This window comes from Anabrus simplex, chromosome 1, assembly GCF_040414725.1.
Source record: "Anabrus simplex isolate iqAnaSimp1 chromosome 1, ASM4041472v1, whole genome shotgun sequence".
Taxonomy (NCBI): domain Eukaryota; kingdom Metazoa; phylum Arthropoda; class Insecta; order Orthoptera; family Tettigoniidae; genus Anabrus; species Anabrus simplex.
The window spans coordinates 828928225-828948849 of NC_090265.1; the positions used below are offsets into that span (position 1 = coordinate 828928225).

Sequence of the window (20625 nt, forward strand, 5' to 3'; positions counted from 1 at the left end):
GCCAAAATCCCTTAGGGTTGTATTGTTTTAAGACCTTTTATGTAAAATCTAAAATGTATAGGAGCAACCATCATGCAAAATTTTAACCTCTTATATCAAACGGTTTCAGAGAAATGAACATTTTTGTTTTCGGACATTACCCCCACTGAATTTTGTTCTAAATTTGCTATTTTGTTTTACGTCGCATCGACACAGATAGGTCTTATGGCGACGATGGGATAGGGAAGGCCTAGGAATGGGACGGAAGCGGCCGTGGCCTTAATTAAGGTACAGCCCCAGCATTTGCCTGGTGTGAAAATGGAAAATCATCTTCAGGGCTGCCAACCGTGGGATTCGAACCCACTATCTCCCGGGTTCAAGCTCACAGCTGCACGCTCCTAACCGCACGGCCAACTCGCCCGCTGTTGCTGAACTTGTTATTTAACATCTAGTTCCTGAAGGATTAATCGTTGAGTGATACTTCAATTTTGTTTGGATAAAGTTTTCAGAGTAACAAATATTTTGGTTTTCAGGGTTTTACCACCGTTTCATATCCTTAGAGATGAAATTTTTTGAAACTCTTCCTTAGTAGGTGCCTATGTTGTAAGCAACACATCTCCAAAATTCATTTGTTTATGAATAGTAGTTGCCTCTTGTGTTGATATACAGTCAGTCAGGACATTACCTTTTATATACATAGATAAGTATCATAATACTTCAACCCATATTTCACTTCTTCCCTCGCCCAGCCCCCAATTGGTTTCTCCAGAAACAAAAAAATGTTTATTTTTAAAGGAGTTTCCAAAGTAAGTATCCTCATATTAGTTAAACTCCTTTTTCACTTTTCACCACCACCCCCTCACTCAAGTGGATCTTCCGAAAGCAAAAGGGTAAGAGTTCCTTTATTTTAATGGGATATTTTAATACCAATTTTCAAGTCTGTATTGTCTTCATTTTTGAGATATATGTATCCTCGTAAAAAGAATTCAATCCATTTTTCAGTCCATTCCACCCCAACCCCATTTTGTGGATTTATCAAAAACAAAAGAATACTTCTTTATTTTTAAAGGGGATTTAAAATACCAATTTTCATGTCTGTAATGTCCTCAGTTTTGAGGTATAAGTATGCTCTTAATTCCTTTCTCACCCCCCCCCCCCCAGTTGATTTTCCCTGCCAAAATTGTATCAAGTTTTTGTGATATACTGTAGATATGCTCATCTTAAAAATTTCCCCCTTGGTGGTGGAAATCCACTTACACTGTAATTAATGTATCCGAGATTTCATCTCTTTATGTCCAGCAGTTTTGGTTCTGCAGTGATGAATCAGTCAGGACATATCTTATATATATAATAGGCTTGCTTCATGTTGTTTAGCATGATGAATACATTAAAAGTAAACAATTTTTTCCCCCGGTGGAATTTCATAATCTAAACTATTCACAGGCACTCTATCAAAATACATTTTAGTGTGCTATCTTTAATTTTAACTTCTTAGCCTCACCTATTTTGGAGTGCCTGTATGGCAGCTTGCTCCACAGATTATTATTTTTCCTTGGCCAGATCCATAAATTCCCACTAGGGTTTTGTAATTATACTTCAACAAAACAATGATTTTCTCCATATAAGTCAAGAACTTCTGCATAGTTCTTTTCCTTGTTCAGTTTTCCACTCATAAAAGTTTCACCAACACAAAATTCCCCAATATCAGTACTTTTGCCTTTGAGCTGAACTTGATGTGGAGGTTCCAGCAGTATGCTGATGTTCAGTCTCTTCCAAGGGATCTGTAGTATCTCTGCACAGCATGTTAAAATTGCTACAGTAATACCCTGCTCCACGGAGTGAAAACTAAAATCCATAGCCTCTTTCCAGTCATTCGACCAGGTCAGGAATGGAATGAAGCCCCTAGTGGCGAGGATAGGAAACGTGCCGGCTGCCGAAGCCTGTTGCACTCCCGTGGGACAGTGATAAATGACTGACAGATGAAATGTTAAGGGAGAGTGTTGCTGGAATTAAAGATGACAGGAAAAACTAGTTTCCTGCAGAAAGCAAATCAAATTAAGAAGGTAGTGGTTCTTAAATTGCTCAGCACAGTCATCAGAAAAGACATGGATATATTTAAGGTTAGAAAACTCTGCTTGAAGGCTGTTAATATTTTTCATAAATCCCAGCCTCTGTGGTGACGATTCAGGTAATCACAAATGTTTTCAAAACTTAGGTTAGCACTATTTTCACCATCCTAAGCAATAGCTTTGAAGATTATCTGGTGCAGGTGTAGACACAGTACAGTTGAATCTTCATATCTCGAATCACTTCGGGAGCTAAATATTATTTTGAGTTAACAAAATTTCGAGATAGAGATTCTTGGTTTTGAGTATGTAGAACTGATCATATGTATCTTCAAGTTGATACAGTATTATTTAATCTTCTGTCGGTCGCAATATATAAAGTTTCAAGGCAGGTCGCAATGTTCCTGAGAGATCCCCCCACGTATAAGTTTCAGGAAGTTCAAGTGGGCAGCTATGAAGTACTCCTTACGCTATATAGGTGTGTTTGTGTCAGTTAAAAATAGTTTAGCAAAATTCTGATCCCAAAATAAGCCACATTTTATAACCAACTATTTTCTTCAAAATTTTAGGTATCTTTGCAGTATTTACAATTTTAATCACAAAGAAAATCTTATATTGGCGGAAACTATGTTCATACGTCTCAGCAATAACAACAAACATGGGAAATAACATAAACAGGGCTAAACAGGTCATATATTCTTCAGTAAGGATTTTACAAAAACACTCATATTTTGCAAAGGCACTAGCCAATCATGTTCCTTTCTTCATGGGTTTGGCGGTCGTCAAATCTTAAACAATGAATCAAGAGTTTAAATCTCCTAAGACTCATTACCAGTGCAAACTTTTCTACACCATCTCTATCAGTGCCCCAGAGATCTTCAAGGCTCTGTCTATTCCCTCTGTAAGATCCTGCTCAGTACAATAGGCCAAAGAATGCTTTATCTCTATCTGGTCTGTAAGCTCAGCATCCCTTCCACGAGTAAAATTTTGTTTTACGTATTCCACGTATTGATTTGTGTAAGTTACAATAGTGTCTATTATTTCCCCCGTAAATAAACACTGCCAGGAGTCAAGCGATGATTTAGCTTGCCTTGCTTGTCCTGTAAGTCCAGGTAAATGTCGCATGAGTGTGTGCTTCCTGGCGTTGACCTGTTGGGATTGTGGCACCATACACCAGTTTGTCTTGTCTTTCCCTTCATAATAATTAGCACTGGCCTCTAATGCTCCTTGTTCATCAGCATCACCGTTGCCATCTTATTGTTCTGTTTCTGAGTCACCATCTCTGGATTCCAGAAGATCGTCACAGTTTGTGTCACTTTCACATTCAAAATTCTCATGTGACACACCATCTTCATCCAGCAACAGTCGTTGGACATCCTCCACATCTGCTCTGTCCGAGTTAAAATATTCCTTCCTACTGGCCATAATGTATGGTAAATCTAAAATAAAGAGAAATTGGGACGTAAGTAGTCGCAATGTGCCTGTGAGGCACTGGGCTTATATTGCACTATCTATATGCTTACATGAGAAATTACACCAAATTTAGGGTAAACAAATAATTTAACTACTTACAGAACAGCAATTGTTTGCATCTCTTTGAAACACCAATCGCAATGGGAACAGTCGCAATGATCTACCAGATCAGATGGAACACTCCCGGCTTATGGAGCGAGCGAACAGAGCCTGCCTGTCACATAACTAACGAACGTGGCAAGGAGTGAGGCTATTCAGAGGATGAGAATTGTAGGTCGACGCATTGGAGCGGTAGCGACCAAAGACTACAGCCTGTGCCTGTCAGATCAGTTGCGACCGACGGAAGATTAACTGTTATAAAAAAGCCCTTGGAAGTATCTTAAGATTTTAATTACAAGCCTCATTACTGCAACTCGTTGAAGACTCATTACATGCCGTACAGTAGAGGAACGTGAACTATTCCTCTGTTAACACCTTGGGGAAAAATCCATTGATTTCATCAGTTTTTTTTACAACAGTTAACAGTTGTGAAATCACTTTAATTTACATTCGACTATGTAGAATTGAAGAATACCCACTGCTTACACAGCAGATGGCTCATGCAGCTTCACAACTACACAGTTCAAAAAAATTAGGGGAACATGTTTTTGAACGTATGCCATCCTCCACAAAACATTACCTCACACCCAGGTATATTACCATCTAAACCTTTATTCTTTACCGTTGAAGTATACAAAAGAACATCGATGGATTCACGTTCATTTTCAGAACACAAACGGGAATGTTAAATTGGGGCAAACACAAAGTGATAACAGTCCTCCAGGGTAGATTTTTATCACAGTTCGAGAGCTTCAGTATTGTGTATGCCCTCCACGAGCATTTATCACAGCTTGGCACCTACATGGCATGCTCCGTATAAGTCGACGGAGGTCACGTTGCGGTATCAGGTCCCATTCTTCAATGAGAGCCTGTTCGAAGTCTTGAGAGACTGTGGTGGAACAGGACCTTCACGAATACTTCTGTCGAGCCTATCCCACACATGCTCGATGGGATTAAGGTTGGTACTCACTGCTGGCAATTCCATCTCTTGAATGTTCAGTTCTTGCAAGACAGCTCTGGTGATGAGCACTACATGAGGCCTGGCATTGTCATGCACAAGTATGAATTCAGGGCCAACACTGTATGCAGCAACCAATCTACTCGATGTACCCCGCAGCGGTAAGATTACCACGGGCAACGGCAAGATCCGTGCGGCCATCAGTACTGATGCCACCCCATATATCACAGAACCTTGTTCAAATCGGTCGCCTTCCTGGAAAACATTTGGCATGTACTGCTCACCACGGTGTCTCCATACATGATGTCCATCCCGCTGTGTTAGGGGAAATCTGGACTCGTCTGTGAACAACACAGGTCTCCATTGGCGAAGTTGCCTTTTGATGTGGGTGCAGGCAAACAGAAGGCAAGCTGCGCGATATTGTTGCTTTAAAAGGGGCACTCGCACCGGATGTTTGGGTTGTAAGGAAACTTCACTTAACCTGTTCCTTACTGTCGGGTCAGACACCATGACTCCAGTGACCCTCCTGAAGTCTTGTTGCAGTTCCTTGGCAGTTGCTGAACGACGCCGCAACTCACACATGGTCAGATATCGGTCATCCTGTGGGGTTGTCATGCGTCCACGACCTTGTCCAACACTCCTTGTGAACTGGCCTGTCTCATTGTAGCAATTCCACAGCCGTTGAATAACTGATGGAGAGACATTGAGATCCACAGCAAGATGACGAAGTCTTTCCTTCCTGGATCAAAGTGACTGCCCTTGCTACTTAAACCGCGTTAAGATGTCTCCTGGGATGTGCTGGTTTACGTACGTGCTCAAATGTCCGCAGTAGTCTGTGTACCTCATGATGACACATGGATGCATATTCACTTTGTGTTGAGAGGTCACCTGGCAGTTAAATGCATGGCTATGCCTACAGATAGAGTATTAACTTCGATTTGACACCCTGAGTAGCTAAGGTCTTAAGGTATGCTGTACGACCATTCGAACCCCATCTACCAAATTAACGTTCACATACCAGATGTTGCAAAACGTACCCCTAATTTTTTTGAACTGTTTACCTGCGGTCAACCCACCAGGGGTGGACAGATGTAAATATACCACGGTTGACCAGGAAGATGTAATGTAGCCTGTAGTACGTTAATAACCCACAAACATTAGATGTTGTATTGCACTGTTATTGTTGTAAAACATTCAAGCTTCATAATATTTTCAGCTTCTGGGGAGGAAACTTTAGCTTCAAGAAATTGAGAACTTCGTATAGTAGAAATTTGGGTAATAGAGAAATAAATATACGGGAAGAGTAGTACACGTGGTCAGTTCGAGATACAGTGAATTCGAGTGATGGAGGTTCGAGGTTAGACTGTACTTCATCTTTTTATACAGTCCTAAAATTCTTTGTGAAAACGGCTTTGAGAACTGTTTTATTCTTATGTGTCTTACTGCATTCTTTTGACATACTAGTGCATTTTGAAATTATGAATCTTGGGGGCTGTTCCATGAATTAACTTTGCAACTTTTCACTTTGCAGTTTTCAGTTCAGACTATACTTGCTAAGTGAAAAGTTTGGTATCTTTTCACTTTTCAAGCCTATTATGTTTCATCATTGGTACAGAAGTTCAAAGAAATGAAGTGAAAATTTTTCAGAAGTCTTGCAAAGAGACCATTCCCTTTTCAGGTGTTAATTAAATGTGTGTAATCTAAGTTTCTCTGTGTAGGGTTTGGTTTTAACATGTTATGATGAGAGTTTGTGCTATCAAGTGAATGGAGAATCTATGAAGAGGGCATACAAAGGCATGATTCATTTTCATGACCTCACTTTGACTGAATTTTGTGAATGTTTTCTTGTTACTCCAATACAAGCTAACATTATTCTTAAAATGATTGGTCATTTAGTGAAATCTGCAACAAAGTCGATCCCTTTGTGGGGAGCTGTTTTTGTATACTTACTGTATATTGGTTAGAAAATGATCAGCTGTACATTGTAAGAGCAATGCATGGAACATAAAAATTAACTTTGCAGAACTGTTACTAAAGTTATGGATGCTATAGTAAATGTAGTATTTTGTAACATTGTATGTTGGCCTAATAATCCACATAATATAGTGATGGAATTTCTAATGAAGGGTGACTTTCCTTGTGTGTATGAATGTGTTGACTGTACTCTTGTTAATATAGATGCTCGTACTGAGCCTGAAGAGGTTCGTGTTCATGGACATAGTCATCATTCTCTCAGTATTTGGTGATTAGTTGTGGAGACTTTACCTTCTACAGTGCTAATGCTAGCTGGCCGGGTAGTGTGCGTGATTCCAGGGTCCTAAGAAACTGCTGTGTAGACGTTTTGGCTCAGGTTGTAGACCATTTCCAGTTATGTTGGGTGACAGTGCCTATTGACTACAGTAAGAGTGGCTAGTACCTCTCAATAGAAATCTTGACGATGCTGCCCCCTAGGGTTGGGGGCGGTAGAATACATCCACTGTATCTCCTGCGTGTCATAAGAGGCGACTGAAAGGGAGGCATGGGTTTGCGACCACAGGTCCCTTAGTGGAATTCTGGCATTGCTTATCTATCCTATCCGACCGACCTTGGTGAACTCTTGTTCTTTTCCAATGCCAAAGGTATTATTGAATTTTAAGCTTGAGAAGTTTTTCATTTTCATGCCCTCCATGGCCTTTTTCTTTGGCTTATACCTTCCATTCTTCTCTTTTTTCTCGGATTAGTTTTACTAGAGGTTGGTTGCTCACTTGTACTTGGTTTTAAAACAATAACCACCACCACTCCTGACAATGCTATTGAAGAATGATTTGAGGAGCACAAATAGAACAATATCGTAATTTCGAACAGATCTTTCCCGCTTTATCCATTTAAGATTACATCCATGAAAAGCAGGGAAGGTGGTCTTAGCGTGTACTGCATGACACAATATTGCACATAAGGTTGGACGAAAAAATTAAGGTAACTTGCATACCTTGCATTCAAATTTCTGAGTTTAAAAGTGGGTCCGTTTAACATGTTCGCGGCCGCTTGGATATCGGCAACCATTATCGTGGTACCCTAATATTTTTTGGTATAAAAGAGATCATTTGTGTCCTTATACATTTTAGATTGTTATTTTCATTATTTCAATATTATTTGTGCATACGAGCCATGACACGCGTCAGCGGCACTACCGATGAGCTTTTCGCCTTCAGTGCTGTTTGACGCATGTGCATCATGACTCTTAATGAAGTGGAATGAGGAAAATGTTTCGTTCGATTGTAGACTTCTTTACAACAGAAAAATAAGTTTTTTAACATTTCACAAAAAACTACTACGCAGTGGAATCTTATTATTGCTGTGTGAACAGTTTATACCTATACATTACTCCATAAGCTGTACAATGTAACTAGTCAATGCAGTGTGCTACTTTTCAATGACATTTCCTCACAAAAATAACTCTTCCGCAAATGCGTTACATTCAGTGACAATTTTATTCAGCAAGTTGTCATCTTCAAGCAAGCGAAAATAATCAAGAGGTTTCGCGTTACTTAGCAGTGGAACCTTCATTCCCGGCCGACCAATAGTTTGTTTCATTGAGGACAAATCTGAACTCCGAGAAATGACCCCTGAAATATTCCCAGTGTTATTTGGCAGGATATTACTTAAGTCTTCCTCAACTTCTGTAATGTGAGAATTGGGAGTAGACGTTCGACACACACATTCGTGATTAAAATTCTCACTCAGGTGTCTACAGTCGCTTTTCACACTGTCATCACTATCAATGCTGTCACTGTCACTAAGTGTTCAGGAGAGCTTCCAGACTATCATCATTAACTGCAAATTGCCTGTTTATCCCGCTAAGACGGGGGTTTCTTCCGGTGCGGTGAGAAGGTTCTGAAACTTCACTGTTCTCTCTTGACATCGCAGAAATGTATGTCGACTTGCAATGGCTACAGAGATTCTAACAATTGATCTGATGCCCGGGTGGCGCATATGTTTAATAATACCTTAACAATGCACAGATAAGAGGTCTGTTTGTTTACATACATATTCGCGGAAATACAAGCTTTAATATTTGGCGCGGAATGTGACGCACATGTGCTGTCATCGGCACTGAGTGAAAGTGAAGTCATGACGCATACGTGTCGTCATCGGCTGCATTAATATAAGCACATGGAGGAATTTACAAATTTAGTTGTCGTATTTTTAAGATACAATTATACCGCTTTGCTCAGCTGCTGCACCCCATCAAGGTCACGGAACGACTGAATGTTGCTGCTTATGAAACCGGAAGATGGAGCCCCAGGCACAATCCTGCACTTGCAGAATACTTGTATATCTCAGCTCATTCACAACTAATCGAGTGTTAACTCTGTTCTTGATCCTCAAACCAGTCTTCAGTTTAAAATGGTGTGTTTGGAGTTAACACTTGCAGCTTCTTGTGTAGTACTATTTTTTATAAGAGAATGATACTATGTTACAAAATAATGGTAATTGTTTTTGTGAAATTGACCATATTTATTAAATGCACGGTGACCATTGCTTGTAAATGATTACAGGCCAAAGTATCTTTTTAACCATGTCCCGTGAAGAGTACTTAATTGGATGTTTTAGAATAAAATTTTGGTTTATTTATTTATTTATTTAATGTGAAAGTAATCATCATGTAACCCTTCCAGTGTGCTCAAACATTTTCTAGTCCTCTCCCCTCCTCTACTCTCTTACGTCTTATCTACGGTTGGTTCAGCCATAGTTTCCTTGGTCGCCCAATAGGTCTCCTTCCGTTTACTTTCTGTTCCATGTAAGCCTGTGGTGTTGGTGTCTGGCATTCTCTTTACATGCCCGAACCATTTAAGTCTTGCAGACTTCCAAGAAGATGCTTCACTCCCAAAGATGATCTGACATCCTCATTTTTCACATGATAGTGCTGTTTTTTCTGCATGGCATTACTAAAAAATTTAATTTCCCATGCCTGCAGATTACTAAGGTCTCTAGTTCGCAACTTGGTTTCTAGGCTGTATGTGAGTATGGGAATAAGACAGTGGTGCTAAAAGTTTGGGATACAGTAAGAATCCCACCAAACTGATACCTATAAATAATTGAGTTGCTTTACTTAGCATTGACCTCGGTATTACTTTTTCTAATCTTTAACATTAAACCGTCCATAAATATTAAATTACAGAGTTATAGTAGGACTATTCAGTGTAAATGCTAGTATCAGCTTTGTTGTATAAAATTCAAGAGATACTCAATATAGACTTACAATTTACAGAAAAATCACCTAATTCTTGCATGGTCGTTTGAGACTTGCTGAAAGCCTGAACTCCTGTGCTGATTATTGAAGAACCATTCATATTTTCTGTGCCTTTTTCTTCCAATACCTGTTTAAAATTTACAGCTGTTGTGAAGATTGTGTCAAATTAGCCTAGTTTGATTGGCCATCACACTCATGTTTCTTACTGCATCCCATGTTCAGAGGCCAGCACAATACTAATGCCCGCACAAACACAAGATGTATGATTTACAGGCCTAAGCCATGCATTTATTAAAACTTGTATAATAACACGGAACATGCGTAGAACCACTAAAATGTAAGCGCTATCCACATTAAATGTGACTATGAAATAAGTAGTTCTCACTTCTTCCACCAAAGGCTCTGCTGCTGTAACAGATAACAGCCAACTGTTTATTGCGCTTCGACTATCCAGTATCGTTTGTGCAAAATCTCTCATTCGTGGACATACATCAATGGTCATGTGCAGAGAAAAATGCATATTGTTCTTTGTCTTGCAGTTATTTATTTTTGAGAAGAGGGTGGCATGGATCTAATCTTGTTCAGTGACGTCACGTCATGGGGCTTTAATTACAAACTGATGGCTAGGATATGAAATAGTGTGAAAAACCAAAAGACAGATTTTCTTTGGGGGGCCAAAACTTTGTACGCTGGTAGCAAAAAAGTTACACAGCGACTTGGTGCCCAGGATTTCTGCACTGCTGGAATAAGGCAAGATTTATACAAGGACATCTTGGTTTGTAGTGGCACCTTCTTTTCCCTGGTTATGAGGTTCTAGAATTTAGACCCATTGGCCACTCGCTAAGGACTTCTTGTACTGTTGTAATGTATTATCCGTCAACTTGTATTTGACAACCAATATTTTCTCTACTCATTTTCATGTCACCAGTTTGTTTTGCTCCCTTTAATCTTAAAATCATTGAACTTGGCTACCCATTTGTTAAGTAGTCAGTCTTGTACCTCCTCTACCCCTATCAGCAGTAACAGCAGGAAGCACAAAGGCATTTAACTCTCCATTTACAATAGTTATTTCAAGTCCTTCATTATGAAAGTGTGTAGGCATAAATGCCCATTAAAGCATCCTTTTGACACAAAATACACCTCGTGGAGAAACAGGTCAAGGGTTGGACTTCTGTGGGGTGTACAATATATAATGCAATACATTCTATTTCTCGGCCGATTTTGGTTTTATAAAAATGAACACTTGTTTGGGACATTTTTTTAATATTCCCGCTTTGTTTTGCAGTGTTTCTTTCATTTTCAATGGGTGGCAATGCTGTAATTAACTAGCCTTCAAAATGTCATCTGTAACGGAGGAGCATACCAGCGAGCATTTATTAAGTTTCTCTTGGCGGAAAACCAGGGCATCACGGATATTCATAGGTGCTTACAGAATGTCTATGGAGACCTGGCAGTGGACAAAAGCATGGTGAGTTGTCGGGTGAGGCGTGTTTCATCGTCACAACAAGGTCGAGCAAACCTGTCTGATCTCCCACGTGTCGGCCGGCTGCACACAGCAGTGACGCCTACAAAGTTGGTACATGCGGACACCCTTATTCAATGTCATCAACAGATCACAGTCGAACACCTTGCTGCTGAGCACGGCGTCTCTGTTGGTAGTGCTGACACACTTATCCACCAATTGGAGTATTCAAAGCTTTGTTCCCGCTGGGTTCCTCAACACCTAACTGAAAACCATAAAGAGCAAAGAAGAAACATACGTGCAGAATTGCTTGCTCATTGTGAGGCTGAAGGTGGCAATTTCTTGTCAAACATTGTCACAGGCGATGAACCCTGGATTTATCCCTTCGAACCGGAAACAAAACGACAATCCATTGAGTGGTACCACACAAACTCTCACGAAGAAAATTCAGCTGGTAATGTTATGGCTTGCGGTCTTCTGGGTCTCTGAAGGGGTCATTCTGTTCGATGTCCTCCCTCATGGTGAAACGATCAAGTGTATTGTGCTACTCTGAGGAAATTGGAGAAAAGACTTTAACATGTTTGTAGCCACAAAAATGCAAACTAACTTCTCCGCGACAATGTAAAACCTCGCACAAGTCTGCGCACCCAACAGGGGTTTGCAAAACTCAGTGGACTGTTCTTGCTTATCCACCCTACAGCCTAGATCTCGCGCCTTCTGGCTTCCATCTCTTTGTGCCAATGAAGGATGCACTGCGTGGATGATGGGAATTTATCAATACAATAAAATGGTGTATTTTAATCCTCAATAAAACCAACCTCCTTTTGGTAGAAAAAATTCATTGCATTATATATTGAACTCCCTTCGTATATTAAAAAATAATATAAAACGACATACAATTTTTACATACTACAACTGACTTCAGTAAATTAGATAAAACAAACGTTAAAGAGAGAGAAAAAAATAAGCAAACATAGCTTACAAATATCTAGCAAAGTGGAATCTTTATCTTATAGTTTACTAACATACATCTTGTTGAATGTGTCTAGTACAGAGAATAAATTTGACGGCACTGATTGAATTGTAAAATGAACAAATTTTTTTCACGTGATGTGCATTTCTAGAATAAGGGCATGTAATAAGTTTTGCTGGGTTGAGCCTACACGTGAAACATGAGAATACATTAGACTGGGCTATTCTGCTACTTATGATTTTTCTTAAGGCTTGCATTATTACGTTTATTACTGGTATTGTTTTTTTTAAATAATGGAATATAGTTTAAAATATTCTGTGACAATTGAGTTGAAGCCTCATGTAGGCAGAATGTATTAAATGTCTTATAGACCTTAAAAACCTATTTTGTACAATTTCCATTGAATTTGATTTTTATTAAGTGGGTCCCAAATTATTCCTGAATATTCTAATCTACTTCTTACTAAACTATTACATCGGGTCAAATAAATAACTTAGAATTTATTACAAAACCAAGCATCTGGTTTGCTTCATTAGTTATTTTTTTAATGTGGTCATGAAATATTGCTTTACTATCAAACACAACTCCTAAACCTTCAGTTGTCAAGATTTCTTTCACCTAACAAAATTTTTGATTTGTAGTTATTTTTCTTCCTAGTGATTACCAGAATTTTACATTTATTATCATTTAAAGATAAACAATTACTCTCACATGAGGACAATGAGTTGTGTCCTGTTCAAGTCGTCCTTATCATTTTTGCTATTTGTCTTATTAACTTTGCATTGTAAGCAAGAAGCAACTAGTGACAACAAATGTCTGGCAAATCGTTTATCAGGATTAGAAATTAGACCCTTGTGGGACACTGGATGAACTACAAACTTCTAGAAATTTCACTTCTGAAGCAAACATAGCTGCTTTTATATATATATATATATATATATATAAGAATATAATAAATTAAGTAGTGGTTTAGAAAATCCTATTTGTGGAAGACTTACTTTTATCATTGCAGTTTCTAATTAATTTGTTTTTTTCTTTTTTCAGAGAAAAGTCTGGTGTTGTTAAGTCTGAATTCAAGAATGATGTATGTGCATTAAACTGTGATGTAGACCTAGACTTCTGTGGACCTAGGATTTTAGCCTCTGCTGTACTTGGTTATAATGGTAAGTTTCCTAGTGATATTAGTATATTTAAGTATATTATGCATGTTCTCATTTTTGCGATATTCTGTGTCTTGTTCTGGCTTGTTAGCTAGTTTTTAAAATTCTTTTCTTTGCCTGCATATTTTCATGAATTGTATTCATCATAATCATAATTTGCCAGTGAGTATTAGGCCAGGTGGTCTGTTATGGTCTCTGTCCATCTTTTCGCTGGACGTCCTATAGACCATCTACTCTAGGTAGGTACGTACAGTTTGCTTTGGGACTCTTTCACAAAGCAATCTGTTGATGTGGTCTCTCCAGTTCTTCCTGTAGGTTCCTATGTAATTTAATACAGGCTGTGTCTTTTTCTTTCATCACATATTCATTCCTTTGGTAGTCCCAGTTGTGTTGTCTGGCTGTGACTCTCGTACCTTTCATCTTAGCAGCAGTGATCCTGGTTTTGTCTCTTCTCCCAATTGCCTGTGCTGCACTTCCATATGAGCTGCTGAAAGCCTAAGTGGTATAACTCATTTTGTCCCAATTCTGAGAATTGAAAGGTTTCGTGTTTTGTTAAATGTAAATTCTGTCTTTGCAATACCGTATTTCACTGCATAATTGTCACACTATTTATACCAAGATTTTCAATAAAATGGTAGGGTGCGACTGTTACAAGAAGAATTTTTAATACTAATGTTACTCAAGAAATAATGTATAACAAAATTGTATAAGGTGTAAGGTGCAGGTAATACTCATGTATACACATCAAAATAATTAAAATAGTCCAAATTAAACGTATACATAAATAATACCAGTATACATATGATGCATGACAGAGTATGGTTCCAATATATGGGACCCTCACCAGGATTATTTGACTCGAGAACTGTAAAAAAGACCAGAGAAAAGAAGCATGATAATGTAGTTCGACGTGGACATGAGACAATGTACAATTTATTCACCGTATCGCGTAATTTCCTGACATTCAAGTGATAGTTGTTATACGACCAAGAACAAACAAATTAGAAAATTAAAACCAAACTTACCTTCACAGTCCAAAGGTCGGGAAAACTTGTGAGCGTACTAGACCCAAGAGGTCAGATGAATCGCCCAAAATTCAAATATATTGACTTAAATAAGGACTCAGTATAAGAGGAAATTATAACTTTTATAAGATGAATTGAGTTACAGATCATTCACCAGATATCAAACGAGATTTGTATATTTTTTATTACAATTCTGTAAAACTTAGATCACCCTATTTTTCAAACTTCAGGAGCTGAAAACAGTCTCTTATGCCTATCTCCAGACCAATAAGGCCTTCCCAACCCAACGGTCAACAAGATTAAGTACGACGAGAACAAGTCTCAGGAAAATAAATCAGAAGGAAATTCAAACAATCTCCAAACGGGGAAACTCTCAGAAATAATAATGATTAAATATCAGTAAGGAGAGAACATCTCCACCCGACACATTTGGCATACACGGCCTACACAATAACCCACACGAAAATCTTTTTTCTTACAAGGGTCTCACTTCAAATGTTGACAGACAATAGATCGTACATCAAATGTCAAACTGAAAATGTACACGCCCGCAAATATGTTTACTAAGAGTGGCCATGGGAACACAACACGTGACACCCGAAAAACCAACATGGCTGCTTAAGGACTGAGGTAGTCAAACAACTTTACGGCTCATTAATTTACGCCCGAGCTCGGAGTTTGATAAATTAAAACATAATTTAGAAAATACTGGGTTAAAACCCTCGTCACTTAACAGAATAGATTTTCATGACATTACAGGTAAGGAGTTACACAACTTCTTACGCCCCAATACAATACGTAAATTTCAACCGACACATAATTTTACAATTTTAAAAATGTTTGTTCAACCAAACCTAATCTTCAAAATATTCATTATATCAACAAAACCCCAAAATGAACATAAGAGCAAATCCACTAGATAACGATGTCCAAACACAACATCGTAACTTTCCAAACATAATTTCATTTTCCGAAGTAATCCAACACAACAAACATAATTTAGTAGCCCGTATCGAGAAAAGATAGTCCACAGGTGGACTTCAGGTGGAATTGATCACTTCATTTCTCCTTGAGTTTAGGTAGAACTGGTAGAGTACTTACAATTTCTTTCAGGAAACCTTTAAAACCAGAAAAATGAAACTTATTATGAGATTAATTACATGTAACTTATTCATAGTTCGGCATAACGCAGAGCGGCGAATAGGTTCAACCGGGGTCGATCAGCAGCACCATTTCTTCTTCTTCAAACAAAATATATATTAGATTTCACCAGTACAGCAAGGGAGGACGCTTCCTTTCTAACTATCGACAACAACCGAAACAAATGCCACACTCTTCATTATAGCACGCCCATACGTTGACAAGCGACTGTCTCGCCAACTAGGTGGTCCCACTATACAGTCACACTCGGAGGAGATCGATAGTAGCGACGCGCAATAGAACAATTGCGAAAACACAGAGTAGCATTAATTACAACCCGGTGACATTTCAAGGAAACCGAAAGTTGCAGAATAATGTTCCTAGAGTCTTTTCAAGTATGTAGTGGCAAGACATCTCTTAATTTAATATAATCGCCATAACCAGTGATATTACGAATTCTCATTTGAAATACGTAAGGCTTCAAGTTTTGCTTGTCAGCAACGTCGCCAGGAAGTACTGGCACCGCACACGCTTGTCTACTAGTATGGCTTCCAAAGCCTTGCAACTAGCACATGCAGTTAAACAGCTACAAAAATGAGTCACTGAGAATGTAGTTAATATTTAATAGTTAATATTTATGTTTATGTTATTATGTAATATGTTAATATTTGTTCTTGTCACTGGTAAACATGAAAATGAATGCATCACTTTTTTTTTTCCTCCATTAACTCGGTGATGTAATCAGTTGCCACGGGCCACAATCTTGTGGTCTGCTAGAATGCATAATCGAACATTCCAGTATTGCAAAATTTGCGAGTAGGTACACCCCTGCTTGCAACTCTTGTAGTTCAGTAGTTCACGACAAGTGGGCCTCTCAATGTTCTGGGATTATGACATAGGTTTTTCCTGTTTCGTGTTTATTAGTTACTCTTGTGGAAGTATCAAACTCTTCTGGAATGTACAGGTGCCTGTCTTTGTGATATGATTATTGTACCTACTGTAAGGAGGGGCGTGTGTGTGTTTTTTTGTTTTATTTTTGGCATGTATGTAGAAATATATATTTTTAATACAATAATCCTGAACAGCTACTGGCAGTAATTTACATAGCAACACGTGAAGCATTTGTGATCACGGGTAATTACTTAAACTATTCTGCGGTATTCAAGCTAAACATAATTGTTTTCGCTAAACAGCACTGAAACAGAGCTGAGAAAAGAAAATTTTCCATGAGTGCAAAACTTGCGGAAATTAAGATTAGCTAAAAAACACTATTCCAGAGGCGCATTCTTCAGCTGGAACTGCAGCTAAATCTGACGTCATATGATCACAGCTGATCAACATGGTGGGATACCGGTCCTCTGAAGTAGTATCCGCATTGTCGATGCTCATGTAATTGGTGAAGGTTGTTCACAATGCGCTGCTAAAATTACCCATACGCCATACACGTATTTTAATTGCACTTTCATATACAATTTACATTGAAGTTCCGTTTACCTTTTAAGCAGCTTGAGGAACAAAATTTTGAACATGCGATGATTATGCCATGAAATTTTAAAATTTGATTTTCATATTGAAATTAAAGGGTACAACGATTGTGCGGTGAAATACGGTAACTCGTGATTCGTTGATGAAATCTACAGATGAAATATTAAAATTATATTTACTAAAGACATTTTAGTTCTTACCTTAAATTGCTTTTTATAGTCTCTCTAAAAGTTGAGTACCACTTTTACTCTCGACAGTGTATTTGTGACGAAAGGTAAAGTGTGAATATTTTGGTGAAATTGAATACGAAGGAAAGGTGTTGTCCCCCTGCCCAATTTATAAAACAATTCCTTACAAAACAAAACCTTATTTTCTTGACACGGCATAAGCCTAAAAGCCTATACAGTATCATGTCTTTAAGTACAGGCTGTGAAAGCATTAATGACAAAACAAAATATGTTAACAATAAATATGAAATTGCACTTATAGATCTTATTACTGTTCTCTCGCTAATTGTATTATAATTGCATATTTATTAAATGCTAGGATATTACCTACTTAGTCCGCTCTATTAGTTCACAATGTTTTTCTAAATGTCGAATTTTCTTCAAAACCAATCCTTGTCACATTGAAAGTTCTGTTGGTTTCGTGTGGAGTGTGTCAGTTTACTCAGCTGCACTGTCTAAATCATCTTCCTCTGCTAAAGGGTCGACAGGTCTAGGTCCAGATTCCACAGCAGAATTTGCAGTTGTCAGCTGTTTGAAGACACTGTGGTGGCCTGGAGGGATGTATGAGAGGAGGGTCATAATGTTTCTTTTTTTGCCTCTAACAGATCGCACAGCATATTGAGAGGGATTGGTTGAATATCACACAAGCAAGGACAGTCACAAGAAAACAGTGTGAAGTCGTAATATCTAATGTTTTGAAAGGGATTCCTTCATTAAAAGATAATTTGTATAAAACAAGATGTCAGTCTTTCTGGAAACAAAGCCATTGAACATGAAACAAATCACCTAACTAGGAAATCAAGAGGTGTCCATAACCACTCAAGTTATCACAAACATTATCACTGTCTTCTTTGTTCTCTTGATAACTACTTTCAGGCTGTGGATAATTATCCTCACTAACAGACTTACTTGACTTAATCTCGCACTTTATTTATTTAATTATTTATTCTTGATTGTCCACGAGAAAGGCTTCTTAAACAGTGACTCTTTTGAATTTGGAACGTTATAATAGAAGTAGAGGTCGCCAGATGTTTCATTCCAGGCTTATGTCTATGTCTTACACCCGTCATATGTTACGCAAACACGTTATGTGAGCTGCTTAGTCTGATTGTGATGGTTCGATCAGCTTCCGCTTCGAACGTTAGCATTGTGCCATGTCCTGGGGTCCATCTGGTGGTGAATGAACGTACCATTTCCACCTCTACTTGTATTATAATGTTCCAAATTCAAAGGTGTCGTTTAAGAAGCCTTTCTCGTGGACCTGAGGACGCAGAGCAGTTTTCTGCGGAACGTTAAGAATTTCACCTTATTTTCTTGACACGGCACAAGCCCTAAAGCCTATACAATATCATGACTATAAGTACGGGCCGTGAAAGCATTAATGGCAACACATTTGTTCACATTGTTAACCCAATCACATCATTTGACGACCCTAGCTCGTCATAGTTATTCGTGGCATATGAATCAAAAGACAAGCTCTGCTCGCGGTGATGCACAGCTGTACATCAATCCATGTAGTTCAGTCACTAACCCACAGATGCCACTTTTATGCATTCTGAGCTGAAGTTTACGCGTAGCTTCGGTTTTTTCCCTTTCACCAGGTTCTCACACACTGCCGGAACAAGAGATAAGAGAATCTTTTTTCATATTATTTCGCTCTTGTCAGTTGCCATCATGGCGTCGAGCAGATGTGCTGGTGTTGATGAAGAAGGAATACGGAAGCTAGTAGATAGTATTTTAGAGAGTGATATTGAAGGCAGTGATGTTTGCGACAACGAAATAGACCCTGTAGTCCTTAGTTCGAGTACTAGCGATGCATACAATAGTTCTCAGGACACGGAAAGTGATGCAAATAACGACGGTGTGCTATCTAGTAGCATTATTTGTTACTACAGAACAGTTCAGAAGATCAGAACAACATACAAAATCAACTAATAGTGTCAGGAATGAAAGTGTAAAGAATAGATTAAAATATTCTATGGGCGGAGCATCAGGTTGAGGTTGGCCTACGTGTTTAGGCCCTGGGATTTGATAAAAATGGTGGGGATGGACAATATTACTTTCAGGGAATATGCATTCAGTCCAAGAATCATCTAATTCACTGTCACTGTCATTTTCATTAACACTGTCACTATAACATTTTGACATTGCACGAAATGTTGTAAGCCCATTAGCCAATGGCACAGCTCCATCATTCTCTGGTGCGATATCTGAAGACCCCAAAAACATCATAATCATCACTTTCGATAAAATTAGAGTCGCTTACATCTTCAAAGCAACCCAAAAGTTCCTCAATTTCTTCTGCCGAATTAGGCCTAAGTGACGACATGCCTTGTGATAAATGTACTATTTACAACTTTAATACGACCTAAATAAATTCTTAGGTAATTATAACTGCAGTAGAAATAATAATAAACTTAATATATTACGATAAATAACTCAAATATGTCAATTAGAACAAAATTATTGGAAACAAGTCTCAACAAGCGGACATAAACAAACAAGGAGGGTGCCATATTGGATCATAGATGTCAAGCGCTCACAGATCATACACTCACAATCGACGAGTAAACTAGCAAAATGAAGCTGTCGGTGCCATCTAATGACATAAGAAGGAATTACAAACATTCTACCTTCTTTCTACTTGATTTGTGGCGCAATCTAGCGCCTTTCTACATAACTACACCACTTATAAGAGGGTGCCGATGGAATCAGCATCCTGGCATTTTTCATACAGAATGTAAGTGCCGATGCATCAGCATCTTGGCACTGTAAGAGGTAAATATGGCAATGAACAGTAAGCCTGAATTACGATGTGAGATGGTGTTTTTCTGCACTACTTGTAGAAAAAAGCCTGGATTACATCATGGCGAGTGCTTTGAGAAGTTCCACACAAAGCACAATAAAGATAAAAAGTGACACTGAGATAATTTTGGCTTAAAAATGCTGAACATTGCCCCTGAATATTGTACTTGTATTTATTTTTTGTTTGCTTTAGTTGATTTTTATAAATACGCTGTCCAAATGTGTGTGGTGTCTCTTATCCCTCTGCAACCAGATTCTTAAATGGAGCTGGGGAGGCAGGAGTGTTCAGAATAAAAAGGACTAAATAAAAACACCTCTCTTATCACGTCACAACTTTTCGCTATTACCACTTAGATCAGATCAAAAATTAATGGATGGCTTTTCCGGCGTTTGCTCTATTAACCAGCGTTTCGTCTTAGGTCTGACACTAGACTCTTCAGAGTGGGATGTGTCAGACCCTACCCACTGACGCTGGGGTGTATGCAGGTGAACTTATCAGAAGCTTATTTATGAAGCACAGTCTGATAACTGCATACGGGA

General features: G+C 38.5%; 1 protein-coding gene across 1 annotated transcript in view; it reads left to right on the forward strand.

Moving 5' to 3' along the window:
• Positions 1-20625, forward strand: part of LOC136857592 (voltage-dependent anion-selective channel) — a 108310-nt gene that overhangs the window by 31496 nt on the left and 56189 nt on the right. Inside the window, exon 4 of the mRNA XM_067136374.2 lies at positions 13288-13406. Within this exon, the coding sequence (XP_066992475.1) occupies positions 13288-13406 (119 nt within the window). The remainder of the gene's footprint in view (positions 1-13287; positions 13407-20625) is intronic.